Source organism: Myripristis murdjan, chromosome 5 (genome assembly GCF_902150065.1).
Source record: "Myripristis murdjan chromosome 5, fMyrMur1.1, whole genome shotgun sequence".
In the NCBI taxonomy this organism is placed as follows: domain Eukaryota; kingdom Metazoa; phylum Chordata; class Actinopteri; order Holocentriformes; family Holocentridae; genus Myripristis; species Myripristis murdjan.
In genome coordinates, this window is record NC_043984.1 from 15,011,375 (window position 1) to 15,029,729 (window position 18,355).

The window sequence follows — 18,355 nt, forward strand, 5'->3', positions numbered from 1 at the left end:
AACCTGTTAATAACATGTTAATAAACAGGGAAAAGCTGTTTCAGTGCACACGGAAAAGATTTAATATATTTCCCCTGCAGTGTGCACAGTTTATTCTAAGATCACAGCCAGCCGATTACAGTGTCTCGAGAAAAAATACAGGCGGCAGGCTAATTATTGTCCTCTGAAACCACAAAATGGGTTAAAAACGGTCTCGGCTCTGTATTTTACAGCGAACAATTCCTCGCCTGCAGCACCCAGAAGTGAACAGTAGGCGACCCGGAAGGTTTGAACTCCGACTGAGAGCAAGCAGAAAGAACAATCTAACCCTTTATAAAACATTTCTTCTGTCCCAGGTTCAGGTATGTAGGCAACTCGATGCAATTATGTGCCTCCCTTTTTTGTTAAAAAAAAAAAAAATCGTTTGTGTGATTTCGCAGCTGTCCCGGTGCCGCTTCGCGATCCGCTTCCATTGAAGTCATACAAAAGTTGTAATAAAAAAAGACTATTTGCAGTGGATGTGTGCTAAAGACAGTTTTTTCCTGTGTACCGTGCAGATATAACGTGTCATTACGCGCCAGTGAAAGCATCGGCACGAAGTGAATAGGACTCTGGTAGTTGTAATTGTCATAACGCCATGCATTCAGCAAGGCATGATGATTGTTGTAGGAAGTGTCTAGGTTTTTTTTTTCTTCCTCGAGCCGGGCTATTCAAAACTGCAAATCAAAGTAAACAATCATTCGTACACTTAATGCAAATAAACGCACGGCGCGTTCCGGTGCACCGCGACCATCTGAATACACCAGGCGAATAATGCCGCTTATATTTTTTCGGATCTGCAGAATATGGCGTCCTGTCCTTATAAAAATAAGACAGGGCTGCCATTTTTGTTTTCCTTTTGTCTGAAATTTTTTAATAAACTGTCTGAGAATGTGGGAGAGGCTGTGGAGGAGATGGGCGCTGCGGAGGAGATCGTCTCTCCGTGTCGATGATGCTCCCGGTTTTAGGATGACTTACATTTAGCACATCTTTACACCGTCCGGCCCTTGTTCTTCTAATAAACGCAGCTCAGCGCAAAAAAGGAAAAGTTAACCCTAACTTTTTTTTTTTTCCACGGCGCTTTCTATCCATTCCACTAACGCAAATGTTTCTAAAGACGGCAGGCAATGCAGGTTTCTCTTAATGCAACTACTGCTGTGATTTGCCATACATTCAAAGTGTTTTCTTGATTCTGTTCCACTATGTTAGCCTTTATTATTTAAATAGGCTACTACGATTTTAAAATAGATTCACACCAGGAAAGGAAGTGTTACTCTTACCATGTCAGTCTTAATCCTTATGGGCTCAGTGTATTCGTAAATCTGGCCATCTGTCAGACATTATAATACTTTATCAGCCACTGGGATGTTGTAACTCAGAAGTTATTATAGGCTACAGTTCACACAGCAAGTAGCCATTGTAGGCTGGGCCGAAATTATTGTGAGTTTAATTACAAGATCTAGTGTTGAACATTTACTAACCCTAAGCTTTTACTTGTAAATCAAAATAGACTGCTTGAACATTCTTAATGTAGTATTTGTTTAAAAAACACAGAAATATAACATTGTGGCACTAACGGTGCATGCAGTCCTGTGCCAAAGTAATTGAGATTGAGTTCAGTAAATTAGAGGTGTGCAGTCTAAATTAATCTGTTCATGGGCAGGAGGTGTTGGATTGCCAAATTAAGGTGTAGAGTTGACATCTCACATCCAGGAGACAGAGTGAGAAAAAAGAGCTCCACAACACAGAGCAATACACAGTAATCCACAGCAACTGTTTCATCCTGCTGTGAAATACCTTGCCGGCACAAAATGTTGTTTTCTCAGTGAAATGTGTCATGTCAAAAAGTGAGACAAAGCTGTCAAACACTCAGCTCCTCTGGCCTCTTCGGCCTGTTTCCCCCTGAGGCAGACAGCCTCCAGGAAGTGAAACTGATACCCACTGGCATCATTATAGAAATATTTTGTGGGGTTTACTGTACGTTCATACCCCTGGACATATCATTTTTGTTTCTCTTGGCTCCTAGATGTGGACTGTGCTATGCTTTTGCTAAGTCAAACAGACTTCGGAATGGCGAAGTGTGCCAAAGCACGCAATGCAAAATGTCGTATAAAGACTTCATAAGGCTCGAGAAGAGAAGCTATGGAAAGAAAGGCCTTAAGATCACAACTTTGTGAGCAAGCAGCTCTCTCCGCCTTGAAGTGTAGTACTTTTCTGTCCCTCTAGCCAGAGAGAGAGAGTGCGGAAAAACATATACAGTCTTTGATCGAACTTGATTGTATCCAATGAAAATAAACTTCTTCTCTCCTCTAGATTTTTTAAATAGATTCCAGATTAATACATCTAATCTCTTTTGGTGTTTGGAGCTACTTGAATCCGGTTACAGTCACAGATGTAAAATGTACAGTACAGTGTCTGTGTCCACTGCACTACCATGCCACTTACCCATCAGTGTAGCATGGGGGCTTTTGTTCAGTATCTTTAGTTTAGTTATTCAATGTGAATGATAGTTAAATGGATTACTGACCTCTCAGCATTTGAGATACGCTACGTCTGGTCGGCGCTGTGTTCTGAGGTGACTCTACAATGTGTCTCCTGTTTCCCATCAGGCGACCTGTTGGGGCCAATACACCAAGGAGGAGACAGGCAGGAGCAGATAGGATCTGAGCCACACTGGTTCAGCATTTCTGTTTTCTCTGATAACAGTTTTCAAGTGTTCCCTAACTAGCTGTTGTAATCATGTGATGTTGTATCTCTCGGCAAAATGCCCATGCTGCAGTCGTGTGGTTGGAAATCCTAAGAAAAAGTTGCCAAACTGGGAGGGAGTGTAAACAAGCCCCCCTCCTCACCTCCAGTCCATTCTGTCTTCATGTCACTCTTTGTCTCACTTTAAAGTCTTGTCTTTTAAGAAATTCTTGCTGACTTCAGACACCATGGCAACTCCAGAAAAAAAAAACTTAATGAGAAGTGTGAGGAAAGTGTTCTGTAGTTAGACATTCAGTGTTTGTGGAAATGAGGATTTCTCATGCCCTCGAAAAAAAACAAAAAACAGAAAAGGAGGGAAACCAGTACAGAATGTCTTTCAAAAATACAGTGTCACAAGACTGGAACAAGTTATCCCAAATTATCACATCAAGCAGTCAGCTGCTGCATGGGTGGGGATCTAGTGATGCAAGGCAATTTTTAACCACTGTGTGCTTTTGGTAACATTAAATCTACACATCAATCTGCACAGGCGTCAAGAATATCTTAGAAATATGTTCTCAATGCACACTCGCCACTGGGCAGGAGCACACAAATCATCTTAGATATACTTTATTAGTTGTTTTATTTCAAGGTTATATATGTTGGTGTCATTTCCTGGCTGTTCAGACTGCGACGAAGACGCTGATTATGTGGAAACAATAGTCTTTGTATATTTGCACCTAATAAAATATATCTAAGCTGATCCGTGTACGCCGTTACCCTCCCTTTGCTCATGCTACAGTCTTGCCCTGAGAAGACCCAGGCTGTCATCTTTATAAACAGGTTGAAGCACACAGAGTCAACTCTCAGTTTGGACATATTGGGGATATATATATATATATATATATATATATATGTGTGTGTGTGTGTGTGTGTTTGTGTGTGTGTGTGTATGTACAGTTGCCCTCATGATCCTGTTTATGACCCCTGTTTCTTCATTTCAGGATGGCTGAGCCTCGCTTTAACAATCCATATTTCTGGCCTCCACCACCTACCATGCCAGGCCAGGTGAGTCTGGTGTCTCCATTTAGTTTGTGCTCAGGGCATTGTTAGGCAGGAAGTGTACTGCATTATAAACGTGCCAGGAATTCCATGAAAAATTTGCTTTTGTTTTGTCTGTACATTTAAACACAAACAGGGAGATTCATCAGTTATGGGTACAATGTCATGTAGCATCCATTAGAGGGAACCCACGCAGCATAAAGTGCCACTGACTGAACTGATGAATGTTCTCCTGTCACAAATGTTGTTTCCTGGCTGTCAGCTGGATAACCTAGTCTTGATCAATAAAATCAAGGAGCAGCTGATGGCAGAGAAGATCAGACCGCCACATCTGCCCCCTGCCTCAGTCCCCTCCCAGCAACCCTTGCTGGTTCCTCCCACCCAGACGGAAGGTGGCCAGCACGGGATGCACATTCCCAAAGCTCAGCAGATGCAGGCTCTGCACACCCATAGTCCATCTCAGCCGGATATCGCCCTGCACGCCCGCCCCGCCTCCAGCTCGGTCGCAGGTACGGTTCCTCTAACTTTCACTCATCACCAGCCTCCCCTTTGAGCAACCTCAGTTGACTCCACTCACCCCTTGTGACTGTGATTTGCTTAGTGATGTGCATGAAATTTACCCATCCCTCATCGTCAGAGGTGGTCCAGTTGTCCATCAGTGCCATCTCATTACTTTCCCCTCTCATTTTACAGCATAAATATTATGTTTCATTTGCTATATGATTATCTGCTGTTAATAATTTTTTTATTGACTGTTACTGAATTTTTAATCAATGTCATGTTGACCGTGAGGAATGAGGGGATGAAGTGTGTTGTTTGTAAAAGTGTGAATTTTCTGCACATCTCTAACAGGGCGCATTCTGGGGGACGTAAACTTGAATCTGGATGATAAGGCAGCTATAAAAGCTAGAGGATTGTGGGAAGACTGGCATTTGCGTCAAATCATAGAACAACCCTCTAGAACAAACCACGTATCAGGTAACAACACAGTTGTCATTACAAAGCTCTCAACTGCAGAAGGCCAATGGGGCAAAAACCATCTTCCAAAACACTTGTCAACAGCAGACATTTATTAGCTCTCAGCATATAACAGGCCAGCAGTGACCCCGATGTCCCCTACAATTCATGTAAGTTGGGTGTTTTTTTATGTGTGATGTGTGGTGTCTGAAACATGGCTGCTTGGCTCTTGGAGACGATTTGTGATGAGCCAAGCACTTTCATCGTGTAGATGCTGGATATCGATGTAATAATGCATCGTTCCCTAGTGGGCCACTAGATTTGGCTCAGTGTCTGAGACACTGGGCATGATGCTTAGGGCCCTGTTGGCCTGCAGGTGGCGCTGTGATGGGTCAATCAGGTTTCTACACAAAACACTGGACCCCAGTATCAAAATCCAACATTCCCTAAACTCTTATCCAAAATGGGCAGCAGAGGCTCAGAAATCAGAGACCAATCAGAGACCAATCGATGGACTCTTCCTCAATATTTGATTGTGAGGGGCAAAAATCCACAGTGAAGCGTCTTTTTCCCCTGTGTCATCACATCTTCAAGCACTTAAGCTAGGGATCTTCTTTATATTTGCATTTCTTTTTTTAGCATGCCGCCTTGACCTTCCAGATGACATCAGGCTTTAGTCACTAACTACACCATGGTGCTTACCATGTCAGTGACTATGGAAAGAAATGCAAATATAAGGAACATCATCATTTGAGATGCTGAAGATGCGAAGACACAGGGAAAACACCAGCTTCAGTTTGTGTCTTTACACGGTGTTCACTGATAATGGCTGTGTTGACAAGTATTTTATAAGACAGTTCTTTTGGCCTATTGGCCTTCTGTATTCAGCCCCTGATGATGTACAAAAAGAGAAACAAAGATTGTTTTCCTGCTTTGGCCTAAAATGTATTTCATCCAGAATTGAAGCGAGGACATATATGTTCCTCAATATGATGTAATATTAAGTTCAGTGTGAATAGCTTTCACTCTGCTTGTAATTTTTTATATTCTGTCGTATTCCAATAAAAATTTAAAGTCATTTAGAAATGTAACCCATCATTCAGAATGTACTCCAGTCTTTTCCTCCTTGTTTCCTGTGTTCAGGCGTGGCACTGGCATCCAGAACAGGTAACCTCAACACCTCAGATGTCATCACCCCGACCACACCCACCTCAAGCAGCCAGAGTCGGCTGGGTGGAGCCCCCACGCCTCACCTCATCTCAGGGTTAGCCAGCGGCCATGGGATGGAGCCACTAAAAAACACTGGGGGCTTGGCTGGACTCCTTGGGCCCCCTCCCAAGATGGAACGTGGGCGTAAGAAGATCAAGGCAGAGAACGGGACGTCTTCTCTTTTGGTGGTGCCCTACCCCATCCTCGCCTCAGGCAACGACCAATCCTGTGTCACCATCACTGCCAAAGAGGGAAAAACTTACAGGTAAGGAAGCAGATTTTTTTTAGTTGTTCCTCTTACTTGGTGATAAATGACGCTAGAGCTTGGTGTACAAATTGTTCCCAAATAATTAGGGGTCGCAACACCTTTTGGCGTTTAAAAGACCATACTGGCATTTTTGATGTTTTAGTCAGGTTACTCACATGTGTATATTTTTGATTCCCACTGACCATTTCCAAAACAGATCGTAATGTTTTATATATTTGTATTTGTATTTCCCTTCCCATCACCTATAGGGATCATGTTATTTAAATGCATTTTAATACAGAAATTTGTTTGAGATAAATAATCCATCACAGTGGTCCAGTCCAGATTGGATGGTCAAAGCTAGAATCACCATTTGTCAGAAAATGAAACCCAGAAAACAAGTGCTAATCAAACATGGACATCTTTAAAAGGGTAATGTGAATTTGGTTTGTTGTTGCTTTAAAAAAAAAGTTATGACAGGCTATGTAATCAATTTCTATTCATTAACAGTACACGACTACACAGAAACTCACAGAAACAAATGTCCACCTCCGTCAGAAAATAAATTGCTTTCTAAACTAAATTGAATTGTCTGTGATTTCTAAACTCAGGCACAACTGTTCATCAGAGCAGCAGAGAATTTTAAGGCTGGGTTATCACCTGAACATCTGAATTTCTAAAAGTCAGAAAATCATCAGAGAAAGTTTGGTGCACTTGGTTGGAGAATTATCTGTAGTAAGATATGGGATGCATGCATTGTGGTAAATGGGCAAAAACCTGTACAGCAGTGCATGGCACATTTACCATACATTTACCATACATTTACCTGCGATCTCAAACTGAGATCGCAGGTCCAAGAGTCACCAAATTTGGTACATGGATTTCAAATCTCACCAGATACTACAACCTTGATTCAAATCTATTGCAAATACCAGCTTTCATGTCTGTCACTGTTCATTCTACTGTTCTGAATTTAATGCAAAGGCTGTTCAAATCTCTACTTTTTCTATAATTTTTCAGTCAGAATATTCTGACTTCCTAGATTACAGCTGATTCAAAGTGTTTTAAAAATCTAAACTGTCTGGACATGACACACAAAGTTGATGGGAAAAAAAACTTGCAAACAGGAAATGAGACATTATTCCTAATCTCTTTATGATGCAATAACTAAACTTCAAAGACAGGCACCAAATCCGAGTGCAGCAGACCCTGGCAGACCACATTCGACCCTGCTCTTTAGCAGCACCATCAGGCCAGCATTGCAATAGCACTTTTTAATTTATTTTTTTTTTTGTTACCAGTTCCCATGAAGTTGACTCAATTTCCATGAGCTTTTACTCACAGCATACGTCACCAGCCTTCATCATGGCTATTCCAGAGAATTCTGACACACATAATCATTTGACGTCCGATGACGCTGACAGAGAGAACTGTCGTGAGTTGAGACAGCTCAGGCATCTGGGAGTGTTGTAAGCTAGCCACATCTGGCTATATTTTCTGCATGGCTGGGTGACATAGCCTATTAATAATATCACAATATTTTACAGCTATATCACAACACACAATATATACTTTGATATTCTGAAATCTTCTCTAAAGCACTTCATAAATGCTCAATTTAACCCTTTGATGCATACAGTCACATCAGCCTGATGATTCTAGTACAGCGGGGCAATGTGGACAGAATCAAATGTCATGATATTTTTGACCAAAAACCTCAATATTTTTTTTTCTATTTTATTGCAGGTTTTCACATCATCATTTATTGCTTTCATCAATTATGTCATTCATCCTGCTACCTCAATATTAATGTTGTGACAATGTTGTGGGGGTCATTGTTGGTGCTTTCACAAAATATTTACACAATGACATTTTGATAATAATAGAACAGCAAGAGCAGTTTGGTAACCTCAGAAAATATATTACTTTAAAGTAATGCAGCTTTTAAAACCAGGAGAAGACAACATTTAGGCCATATCGTGATCATATCCAAAATCCCAGACAATGTCCAGGATTTTTTTCATAATATCACTATAATATATATTGTGATTTGTTGTGTGTCTGTCCATCTATCCTTTTGTCTTTGCTGATGTGTGCAGTCCATCTGTGTCTCTGTTTTCTTGATACAGGTGTAAAGTTTGTCCCCTGACCTTCTTCTCCAAGTCAGACATGCAGATCCACTCTAAAACCCACACAGAGGCAAAGGCTCACAAGTGTCCCCACTGCACTAAGTCCTTTGCAAACGCGTCCTACCTGGCCCAGCACCTCCGCATCCACCTGGGGGTCAAACCTTATCATTGCACCTACTGTGAGAAATGCTTTCGCCAGCTCTCCCACCTGCAGCAGCACACCAGGTCTGATCTGCACACACACACACACACACACACACACACACACACATTCCAATGTGTTCATGGCACACTTTGTGTAACACCCAGCTTCACAGTCACACCCCTCCATACATGATATTTGTCCACTATTCTCATACTGTTTGCATTTGTGCAGCACACAGTCAAGAATTTGTGGCGAAATATGACTGCCATCAAAAAGAACGATGTGACTCGGAGCATTGTGTATTTTCTTTTTAAAATCACTAACCTTCCAATCTGAAGACAAACTGACAGATTAAACATGTAACCTTGGAATCAAACTCCCGGCGCGGGGCCTGCAGCTCGCTAAGAAATGTCAATCAAAATGTCATCACCCCAAGAGCAGCATGACTCATCAAAACAGTGCACCGAAGGAAGAGGACACAAACTTCTCGGGGTTGTTTTGAGGGCAAATGTAGAGTAAGCAGGTTATTTTTTGTGACATGTTGGCGTGTTAAGCAGATCGGTTCTTACTGCAATTCAATCAAGTGCTGGAGTTTTTGCGCTGTCTTTCTGACGTGCTTGAAAAGGCCTCAGATTGGGTTATTTTGTCTCATCATGCCTTTCTGTTCAATTTCTTTCAGAATCCACACGGGCGATCGGCCCTATAAATGTGCCCATCCAGGATGTGAAAAGGCCTTCACGCAGCTATCGAATCTGCAGGTAGAGCTTTGAAACAACCACTCCATCTTTTTCATCTTTTTCTCCTCTCCCCCTGCTTGATTTTTCACTGCTTAAATGGATTCGTGACTTGGGTGACAGTGGTAGCTCCTGTTAGGGGAAAAAACCTGAGACATGCTGCAGACACTTTAGAGAGCTGTGTTGACAACTTGGTGTAATTAACAACTTTTTTTTTTTTAAACGTTTTTGTCTCCGCTCCAGTCTCACCAGAGGCAGCACAACAAAGACAAGCCCTTCAAGTGTTCCAACTGTTACCGTGCCTACTCAGACTCGGCCTCGCTGCAGATCCACCTGTCGGCCCACGCCATCAAGAACGCCAAGGCCTACTGCTGCAGCATGTGTGGCCGGGCGTACACCTCAGTGAGTTCCACATCCCAGTCTCTCACTCCACAGATGTGGACACTGAACAGACGGTTTTTTCAACACCTCGGCACTGTAAAGTCACACTGAAATGAAAAAAAGAAACACTTTGTTGCCAGTTTTTTCTGTTTCTTGGCATAAACAAATAGACATGAAACTGAGAAAAACAGAACATTTTTTACGGTTCACCTCTCAGCTTAACGAACTGTAGCACAACGTAAAGCTGCACAACATATCTGTACATTTAATACCATTCAGAGCAGCCATAACAAACACAATCTGCTGTTATCGGAGTCTTCAATATTGATGTTTTTGGCCTTTTTTTAGTACATTTTATTCTACCATACACCCATCTGACCCCTTACTTATGCAAAACAAATCACAAACATGCACAAAATTCAAATTTATTCTACATGGAAATTGCATTGCTTTAAATTGCCAATAGTTGATTTAAGTGAGGACCTGTGGAAAATGTGGATTAGGACCTCATTTATCAGTGAGTGATGAGAATCATGTAGACTCAGCCAGATTACAAGGTTATTCCATGTTTTTGGTCAGTTCTAAACATCCTCGCTTAAATCAGCACTCAGTTTTTAGTTGTGCACTTTTAATTACGCTAAAATGAAAAATGACTGTTTTTCCCCCTAAACTTTTTTTTAGTTTTTGTTTACATAAAGTTGTTTACCTACAGAGCGTAGCGAGACAAAAGCAAAAATCACAGCACACCCACTGTCAGCAAACATCACATAATAGTAACAAACCCACTTTACAGTAATTTGAGTTTTCACTTACTTTTTTCCATTTACTTTTTTTTTTTTTTCAATGGCTGAAATTTTAATTTACAGCCACTAGTGCAGGGTGATGTCACCATTTATGAGACTCTGTTTTACAGGAAACAGAGGTCATGTCGGGTCTTTTCATGGGCTTGTAAACCGTAAAATCTGAAGGTTGATTTCCTTTGTTTATGGGTGTGTAAGTGTTGACAGCGGCTCTCTTGTGTTGCAGGAGACCTACCTTATGAAGCACATGTCCAAACACACGATGGTGGAGCACCTGGTGACCCACCACTCCCCACAGCACAGGACAGAGTCCCCCTCCATCCCTATACGGATCTCCCTCATCTGAGCCTCTCCTCAGCCGCTCTGCCGTCAGAGACTGTCTCTCCTCCACCGGCTCCTGCTCCCTCATCAAAGGGTTCCAAAAATGTGCCAGATTGTATTTGTATCTTGTGAAGAGGTACTCTGTTAACGAGTATATCCTCCTTTCCTTTTCTTGCTGACCAGATAGTATTATCGGGGACATCCAAAGATGATCTTACAGCACTTTCAAGCCTAGAAATGATAGGCCAAAAAAGTTTTTTTTTTTTAAGTCTGACTTCATAGAAAAAAAGGTATCGCTCCAGGCAGCTACATGAAAACTTTTCACGTTAAAATGGATTATTTTGTCTTTTTATATGGTCCTTTTCTTTCTTTAACTCAAGTCTTTGCAAAAAAAAAAAAAAAAAAAATTGCATCAGAAACCTTGTCTTCCTTTAGCTAGGCCAAGTGACCATAAAGGTGAACGCTTATATAAAGTGTATTCATGTGTCTTGTGCCACTTTTTTTTATTTTACATCAGTGTTTGCAAGATTTTGCTGATCAAGTCTGTCTGAATATAACTCACGCGCATAATTTCTGCGTCTGTTTTTTACTCCATAGATTTTCTTTTACATATATATTTTTTTAGTGTTATGAAAAACACTCAAGAACATCGTTAGGAGTCCAAATTTTGATCTGGACACATTTGAAAAGTGTTTGGGCTCACTTTTAATCGTAAGCACTGCCATGTAGTGTCAATGAAAGACTCCAGCTTATTGGTTTGGCACTCACACACATTTAAAGATTAAAGTAAAAAGGTGTTGAGGGTGAGAGCATCTTCTTTTCCTTTAAGTGCTACCAAGAATTGTATGATTTATTTTGTTTGTTTTTGTATTGTGATTTTTTAAAAAAAAATATCTTTATATGCAGGTCAAGACTCCCTGAGAATGTAATTTTTTTTAAATAATGTTTTTCCTTTCCAAATTAACCACAATATTTATGTTAACTGTTATTATTACATTGAATGATGCACTTAATGTACTTTTGCCCACTTTATATTTAATTGGGTTCGCCAAAAATAAATAAATAAATAAATAAATAAATAAAGTAATGGCAAGACTAAAGTGTTACATGAATATTTGAGGTCTGCCCAGCAAGCAGATTCATTTCTGCCCCCAGAAACTGAGCGATAAAGTTCCTCCTCTGAGTGTTGCGTTATTCTGTGTAGGTGCACTACCGTTATGTAAAGACGACCTTGTTTTGAGTATTATTTTGACATCATATTAATAATCAGCATCATGCATTTAAGCCTTAACTTTATTACAATTTTAGGGTCCACTTTTTGTTTTTTTTTTATCACTTTGCATTTGCCTTTTATGTCACAGCATGATATATACTGTAAATAAACTATATTAACTGTTAACCCCTTTTATAATAAATAATTCTATAATAACAGTCATTTTTTTGGGTGTGTTTTTGTTTGTTTGTTTGTTTGTTTGTTTGTTTAGCCCATGATGTGGACAGAGTTGCACTTCACAAGGTTTGGGCAGCACAGGAACGCCCATGATGCCTTGCTTCTTGTTTAGTTTATTGGTTTATTTGACAGTTTCATTAATAATTTAAGTGCAGCTGAATGCCTATGAAAGCAAATGGCATAAGTGACTGAAAGGGAAGGGCTAAGATAACACGATAAAGCCCTGAGGTGTGTTTCAATTGTGCTTCCTTTTTTCCTTTCATGCAAATTTTGATGACCGTTACGCAGTTATTTTTATCAAGTAAAAGAAATCCGCAAAAATACATTACTGCTCCATGTTTACTTCATATTTGTCTTATCAGCTGTCGTAAAATGGAGATGCTGTACGATTTTATTGCGGAAACAGTTTCGGGAAATGCTGATGAGTCAGAGGCCATACAGTTCCTACTGGGTGGATTTAGGTATTTGTGTGAAAAACTTGAATAGTGTCACTTTGTGTTTTAACTCAAATGAAAACAGTATCCAGTTATACAAGATGAAGCTTGCGCAGGGAAAGGTTATCCAGAGGCTTGCCGGACTGGACCGTTAAGATAAGATAAGATAAGATATTCCTTTATTGGTCCCACAGTGGGGAAATTTCCAGCATTACAGCAGCAAAGTGGATAGCAAAATATGAAGCATCAGTAAAAATAGACAATAAATAGTAAACAAGCAATATAAGCAATATAAACAAGTAATATAGAAAATATAGGAAAATATGAACAATTTAAACAATGGAAACACAGTAAAGTGAACAACAGTTGCGTCTCACCTTACTGTCTGGGTAGGATTACGGTATTAGACATATTATCGAGTCCTCTGTGTTTACATGCAGCACCCAGGTAAAACAAATGTGAAGACATTGAAACACTGAAAACAAAAATTAGGACGTTATTTTAAGTATTGCTGACTATTCCTCAGAAATCCTGATTCCTCAAGTCTCAGTGGATTTGTGACCAAGTTGCACACAGCCTGTCATTCGGTATAGATAGATAGAAAGAAAGAAAGAGTACTTTACTGATTCCCATAGGGAGAAATTGTGTTTACCGTTTACTATTTATCATATCACTGACAGTAATAGACTTTATGTTCACTTGGCAGATTGCCAATCAGATAACACACATTTCTATGTTCCCAGTTTACTGAGGCAGGACCATAAAGGCCATGTGCACATCATATACACCTGTAAGTGAACCTCCTATATCCTAGATCAGAGTTAGTTCTTACTGTGATGCGTCAGGTAAAAATGTGTGCATGCTGAGTTTATATGTGACACACAGAAAAACATGTCACTTACAAGTTGGACTGTTACTGGTGATCATGGCATTCACGCAAGCATTTTATATTTTCAGTGTGGTGGTTTTATATGTAGCCGACAGTCGCCTGTGTTATTTGCTCACTGGGTCGATGCCTGTTGCACACCTGTCTGGCCAAGATTGGAATCTCCTCTCTTTGTGGTCCTTTGTGCTCCTCCCTTTGAAACTGTTAACAGTGATATTGAATGAACTAAATGAACTTGAACTTGAACTGTTGACCCAAGTAAGTCCACGAGTGACAGAGAACATCTAAAATCACTGGCTCTCTCACTGTATGAAATGATTAAAGCTGACCTGCAGTAATGTACACAAAAGGAGCTGAGCCTGAAATTTGAAAATTAAGATAAAAAAGAAAAAAGACTGATCTTAAATTTACTGTGGGATATTGTGATAAAAACTAATAATGACTTACTAATGTAGTGGTGAATCCTGGTAGATTTATGGATTTGAAATGGAAAACTTGCGTACAATTCATCTGAGGCGGCTGCATGACATGTAGCACACAACCGTCCCAAAAGTGTGCTCTCCTGAAGACGGTACATGTGTTCACAATGCACACCCTTGAAAAAATCAGATGATATTTTAAATATTTAAGATATTTTAAATTTTGCTACTTATTCCCTGCAAGGTCTTCTGCAAGTAGGTTTGCAATGAAGCTGCACACATCCTGTCTGACAGTATGGAAATCAGATAACTGATAACATCAGTAAATGCAATAATTTGCAATTATGCAAATCAAAATTTGAATAAAAGGTTTTTGTAGTGGCACAAATATTTTGTGTATAAATAAAATCATTGTGGGTGTTTTCTCTTTAGTGTAAATGATGGTTAGTTAAGCAGATATCTTTTGTGTTTTAATGGTATTCATGTACAACACCTCATACTTAAAAACATACGTCTTTACTTGGATAACCCACCTCATACTTAAAACCACACCGAACGAGGGCGCTGAGCTTGTAGCTAATCTTAGCCACGAGATGTAAAGTACTTGCAAATGACACATGCCTCATTATCCAGTATCCAGCAAATTAGCTTTCCGATCCACCCTCATCTCAATTGTGATAAATGATAGTACAATAAAAAAGTGTGTTTATCACATCAGCCATATTCTTCAGGAAACTACAGCATCATTAGGATGTTTTGTTAAGCATGCCTTCATTTTTAAAGCTCTCTGCTTCCAAATGTCTTCATGTGGCGTTATATTCGGAAACTCTTTGCAGCACAAAACAATCTGCCAGAGAGGGCAGGCAGAGCCTCGACCCCTGCACTGCCATGGCCCACCAAATTACTTTCTATGCCCCTGTGAGTACCACCAGACCTGGACTCACCTTGTTACTAAAATTCTGAGATCACCTCCTGACAAAGGAGACAGACAACGCCCAGTTGAGTAGTAAATTTTTACTTGCAAGGAGTGAGTAGCTTACCCCGTTGGGCAGCGACCTCTCACTGAGGCACTTGTTCACACATCAACAGTTATCTCTTCTATTCTAACAGGAAATGAATCCTTATATGGTAATATTCAACAATCCAGCTACAATACAAGGATACAAGGTCATATTACACTCTCACTTGGGTGAAGAGTGGAAAACTACTGTCTACACACTTCTATATAGTGTCATGGAAATAATGGTAATATAATGTAATTTTATAAGATTAAAATGCAATTTTTATAACATTTCCCTCCTGTTTATCATTATTTACATACAAATAGAAAAATATGCATGCGATCATCAAGTCGGTCAGTTACAACTTCTCTCGATTTTTTGTAATGATATCATAGAGATCAACACATAAATTTCAAACAGCTGCGTCTTCAGTGTTGTTAGAAATGCTGCTGTTGTCTCCTCCGACGAGCAGCCGGACGTACACCTCCCCGTGCTCGGTATACAGTGTGTCTTTGACTATTCCGCTGACTAGCCTCCGGATCAGCGCCTGGAAACAAGGTATACAACAGACAACAAAGAGAAACAGCAAAGCCAAGACCAGCAAAACAGGTGTAAGCACCTTCACGGCCACAGAGAACCATGAACCACCAGTAAGCCACTTCCACAAGTTAAATCCCCCTCCTGTATCAGTCTGATCTTGCATACGTTTTCGTAGGGCTGCAAGATGTGTGTGTAGGGAAGTTAGATTATTCGTACCGTCAGGGATCCATGTACAACAATGCTCACCAATCAATTGACAGACACCTCCTTTTTCAGCCATTACCAAGTCAAGAGCCATTCTATTTTGCAAAGCCATGGCCCTGAGGGCAGACAACTCTGGACTAACAGTTTGTACAATGCCATCAACTAAGGCTGTTAGGTTTTCTAGCTCAAATGCAACTTCATTTAATCAGTGTGTGACATTAGCCGCCCCATAAAAGGGAATATTGTGCCTAGGATGCCCTTGAAGTCAGAGATGCGTTGGCCACGCCTTTGCCTCTGTAGGTCGGTTTGAGTGGTGTGATGAGAAGCGAAGGTCTTGAATACCTGCACAGATGAGAGCAGATATGACAAATGACAGCAACCAGACCACCCAGTCGGAAGGTATATATAGGATTTGTGCCCACATGTCCAGACCATGGACTGAGGACATGCGTATCCCCAGCCACATGGAGCTGTATTAGACACAAAGGAGCTGTTAGCACCTTTTCCCAAGGAAAGTTGACAATGGGAGATAATGCAGTCAGGTTAAAAGTGACCAGGCATCCCGAATGTGTTGTACCATAAACATTTCGTCCAGTCGCATTATTCAATGAATCATTTTTACCAACACGCACTATGACCTTACAGTTAGTGGCATTGCCCAAAAAAGTGTCATCATCAAAGCGGGGTCTGTAAAAACAGAGGGGAGCATTGGGCATTGAATCTCCATACCTATGAGACATCACCCCTTTAGAAATTGTAGCATTAGTCACATTAGAAAATGTTGAAGGGTCACGATAGATAAAAGTTGAAGTGACATTCAGGGCTGGGAAGTAAGACACCCATGTGGAGCGACTCCCTCCCACAGTTACATCCTGCAATACAGCAAACACATCCGCGATATAGGCTGGATGGGGGACCAGAATAGGGCTTTCTGCCACCCCATGCGGCCATATGGAACAAACATAACAACTACTGCCATTTGTGAGTCGGTTAGAGATCAACATTACAGACTTATACCAAGAATTGTCCATAGGTTCATGATGATCAATATGATAACGTTTATTTCTTACCACCAATGGAGGAGTTATAATTGCTAGTGAAGCAAAAAATGTCAAAAGAAACAAAAACAACCACTTCATCTTGACCAGCCTGGTGTGACCTAAATTGCTGAGTGTACCGTTGGTTTCTTCACTGGCATTGAGACGGCTAGTTCCTAATGATTCTAACCCCCTTTGTAGCCAGACTTATCACACTCAGCAGGTTGTCACCTAGGTTTTAGTCAGACAAAAGATGTTGTTTCTTACAGTGAGATTGGTGTATCTAGCTGGGTCTTTCAGCTATCTTTACTGTCGTGGGTGTGGTCAGCAGCACTTGATATGGACCTTCCCACCGCGGGGATGACCAAGCCTTCTTTTGATGACTTTGATCAGAATCCAATCTCCTGGCTTCAGCCTTGAGTCAGCTTCTGTAGGGATAAAATCAACAGGAGAGACTGGCAAACGATTAGCAATCTCAACCTCTTTCTGCTGCAGCATTTTCCTCATATAATCAGCTATTGACTGTTCTTGATTTTGTTCTGTTGTAAGCACACTCCATTATGGTAATCTAAATTGTCTACCATACAGTATCTCAGTATACAATTTTACTCAATTCAAACAATAAATCCAGTTTTGTTTTGTTTTTCTGATTCAGCCCTACATTTCCTAAGTTAATTTTTTTTTGTTCCATTATATATCTCTACCAGCCCTGCACTTTGAGGATGGTAGGCACAATGATTCTTTAAATCTATCTGTAGTCTTGTTCCCACATGTTCTATGATTTTGTTTACAAAGTGTGCTCCATTGTCACTATATAGCGTTCTGGGGATGCCATATCTAGGAATAATTTCTCTACACAATGCTTTGGCAACTGTCAGGGCGTCTGGATTTTTTGTGGGGAATATCTCTACCCATTGACTAAACATATCTATCATTACAAGGCAATATTCTTTCCCTTCACATTTATTAAGTTGTATAAAATCTATTGCCATAGCTTCAAATGGTTCTGTGGGCATTGGGAAAGCTCCTCGTTTTGGTCTCAGCCTTCCCTGGGTATTGAATTCTGCACATATGTGTCATCTTGCTACAAAATTCTTTGAAAAATTTGTGAAACCGTATGCTGTGAATTTACTTAATGTAAGGGTATTCATCCCTCCTGTCGAACCATGGCAAGGACTGTGGCTAAAAATACACGCCCATCTATATAGATTTTTAGGGAGAAGTTTTTTTTTTTTTTTGAGTAGTAAATACCATGAACAATTGAAGCACCATGAGACAACCAAAAAGATCGTCCAGATTCAATGAAATCTGTGTCAGAAAAGGCTATACTGTAAGGGGGTGAAAGTGAACAATACTAGAAGATGCCTGAACGGCCATTGAAGCAGCAATAACAGCCTGGACACATACTGGGAACGCTAAGGTGACAGAATCTAATTTAGAAGAATAGTATGCCAAGGGTCTCAACTTGTCACCATAAGACTGCAACAGTACTGATGACATGTGACCATTTTTACAATACACCATTTGAACAACAATTGTTGAACAGTTGTTTGGTGCATGGTTTAGGTGCATTAAGAATGACTTGTTTACGTTTAGGATCTATGGCTTTTCCGTCCGCACTAATGTTGTGACCCAAATATTTAACTGTAGGACGCTAGAGCTGCAATTTTGCTTTATTGACTTTGTGCCCATTATC

General features: G+C 40.4%; 1 protein-coding gene across 2 annotated transcripts; it reads left to right on the top strand.

The window, feature by feature from the left end:
* Positions 1-229: 229 nt before the first annotated feature.
* znf362a (zinc finger protein 362a) lies at positions 230-11,740 on the top strand. Of its 2 annotated transcripts, none has more exons than XM_030051892.1 (9): positions 230-341; positions 3,708-3,771; positions 4,028-4,274; positions 4,618-4,743; positions 5,866-6,196; positions 8,308-8,532; positions 9,132-9,210; positions 9,430-9,588; positions 10,594-11,740. In XM_030051892.1, the coding sequence occupies exons 2-9, from the start codon at positions 3,709-3,711 to the stop codon at positions 10,711-10,713; spliced, it is 1,350 nt and encodes a 449-aa protein (XP_029907752.1). In that variant the 5' UTR covers positions 230-341; position 3,708; the 3' UTR covers positions 10,714-11,740. The 2 variants fall into 2 exon arrangements, with proteins under 2 accessions (XP_029907752.1, XP_029907753.1); XM_030051893.1 differs by having other exon boundaries at positions 4,061-4,274.
* Positions 11,741-18,355: the final 6,615 nt, after the last annotated feature.

Coding starts and splice junctions, on each gene's coding strand:
- znf362a (XM_030051892.1), top strand. CDS start 3,709: ATGGCTGAGCCTCGCTTTAACAATCCATATTTCTGGCCTCCACCACCT. Junction 8,533..9,131: donor CACCTGCAGCAGCACACCAG/GTCTGATCTGCA, acceptor AATTTCTTTCAG/AATCCACACGGGCGATCGGC. Junction 9,211..9,429: donor CGCAGCTATCGAATCTGCAG/GTAGAGCTTTGA, acceptor TCTCCGCTCCAG/TCTCACCAGAGGCAGCACAA.